Source organism: Echinops telfairi, unplaced genomic scaffold (genome assembly GCF_000313985.2).
Source record: "Echinops telfairi isolate 266 unplaced genomic scaffold, ASM31398v2 ScPeMD7_7468;HRSCAF=8506_0, whole genome shotgun sequence".
Taxonomy (NCBI): domain Eukaryota; kingdom Metazoa; phylum Chordata; class Mammalia; order Afrosoricida; family Tenrecidae; genus Echinops; species Echinops telfairi.
The window spans coordinates 14048269-14050228 of record NW_022111369.1 but is presented as its reverse complement, the minus strand read 5'-3'; the positions used below and the strand labels follow the sequence as shown (position 1 = coordinate 14050228).

Genomic DNA, 1960 nt, shown 5'->3' with positions numbered 1-1960 from the left:
CCAAAATTGAATTGTGCATACCTAAAGAAATACCAAACCCTGAAAAATTTAGAAGGCAGACATCCTTTCCCAATAAGTTTTGTGTATGTGTGGGATTCTGTTTGTGTGACTGAAATAAGAGCCACTGAAGTCCTCGCTGAGAGAAAGAAGGACCCCACTCACTATGAGGACATTTACGCAGGACCAGGACAAGCTGTCACAGATGTTACTAAGAGACCCTTAACCCTTATAAGAATTAGAAGAGCATAATTGATCTAAAGACTTTCCCAACTCTATCAATTTAGACTGTTAAGTAAGACCAAACCAAACTATCATATTCACACCACCTGTTCTTTTCTTTTATCTTTACTCTAGAAATAAACAGGAAGGCAAAAACTAAATGTTTCCTACAACGCAAATCTTAAAATTTAAAAACTCTTGTTAGTAATTAAACTTACTGTATATACTCGAGTATAAGCTGACCCAATTATCAGCGAGGCACCTAATTTTATCACAAAAACTACATAAAAACGTGCTGAATAAACTCGGCTTAAACACAAGTACATACGATATATTGCAGCACCATGCTAGCTTTTATAATAGCAACTAAAGAATGAGATGTGCATGTGACTTGGATGGAAAATAGTACCAAATGTATTAAAATATACTTTGCATTCTTTGCTTTTACTGAAAACAACCTTCCCCCAAACCATTTGTATGTTAACTTGCTCCCACGAAATCCTTAATGAATACTGCCTCAAAAGGCAAAATGTTAACGTTATTTCTTTCTCATAGAAAACTTGGCAGAAGGACAAGACTCTAAGTATATAAAAAAAGAACTTAATACTTTCTTTAAAAGTATTTTACCTTTAGAAATAGTTAAAGCAGGAGACCACTGTGATCTTAGAATATCGAGACAAATGCTGCCATTACTGTTAATATTTGGATGATAAATTCTTGTTGTAAATGCAACCTAAAATAAATAAAATCAAGCATTCAGAAAACCTTTTAGGGCAAGGCTGAAAATAATTAAGATACAATTTAAGACAACCAAATGGCTAGTGCCTAATTTGTACATTAAAAAAAAAAAAGTTCAAAAATGACAGAATCTGGCCTTTAAAAATCAAACCAAAACCAACCTGTCATTGAGTCAATTCCAAACTCATAGCGACCCTACAAGGCAGGGTAGAACAGCCTCTGTGGGGCACGAGACTAACACTTTATAGAAGTAGAAATCCTCACCTTTCCCCTGGCAGGCTTTTAAAAATTAAAATGCAAAGAATGACTTTGGGGCAAAGATTTCCTATTAGATGTGAAGTTACCTGTGGCTTTACCATATGGAGAGCTAAAGAGTAATTTGAAGGGCATTTAAATACAGGGTGACTTGACCAGCACAGTTTATTAACTTAAATGTAGCATGCTTTTTAACCTTTGCTCTTAACATAATATGTACATTTGAATTCAGTAAGTCTCTGGGGTACATATGTCCAATTTACAGATGAGATATCCTTTTAATGTAGGGCTTCCAACTGGTTCTGACCATGACATATGAAGCAAAACAGGCATAAAATTAAATTTATACAATTTAGGTGATCTTACCCGGTTTAAGAGGAACAAGAAAATTTAAAGAGTCAAGGCTGAGAGGTACAGTAATCCTTCCAACAGCCTGATGTAGATAGCTGGGTTTTTGGCAAGGCTGGAAAGCCACACACAAACATTCAAAGTGGCATGGTCAAGTGTCCTCTTTGATCAAGAGTAATACTATTTTTCAAAGCAATGTTTTATTGACTTACTTTCAAAGGATCAGAAACACAAAAACAAAACCTCTCCATCACAATGACCTTCACCTTATCTACATGCTACTCATACCACTGAGTACCAAGCCTTTTCTTGCACTAACCCCCAAACCAAATCTGACATCACTGAATGGATTCTAACTCATAAGAGGTTTCCAAAATTGTGGATCTTTAAAGAACAGACA

The 1960-nt window shown here is 35.4% G+C and overlaps 1 protein-coding gene across 1 annotated transcript in view; it reads right to left on the bottom strand.

Annotated features, from left to right (window-relative positions):
* Positions 1–1960, bottom strand: part of UBE2D3 (ubiquitin conjugating enzyme E2 D3) — a 33427-nt gene that overhangs the window by 5226 nt on the left and 26241 nt on the right. The window contains exon 5 of the mRNA XM_030888613.2: positions 847–952. Within this exon, the coding sequence (XP_030744473.1) occupies positions 847–952 (106 nt within the window). The remainder of the gene's footprint in view (positions 1–846; positions 953–1960) is intronic.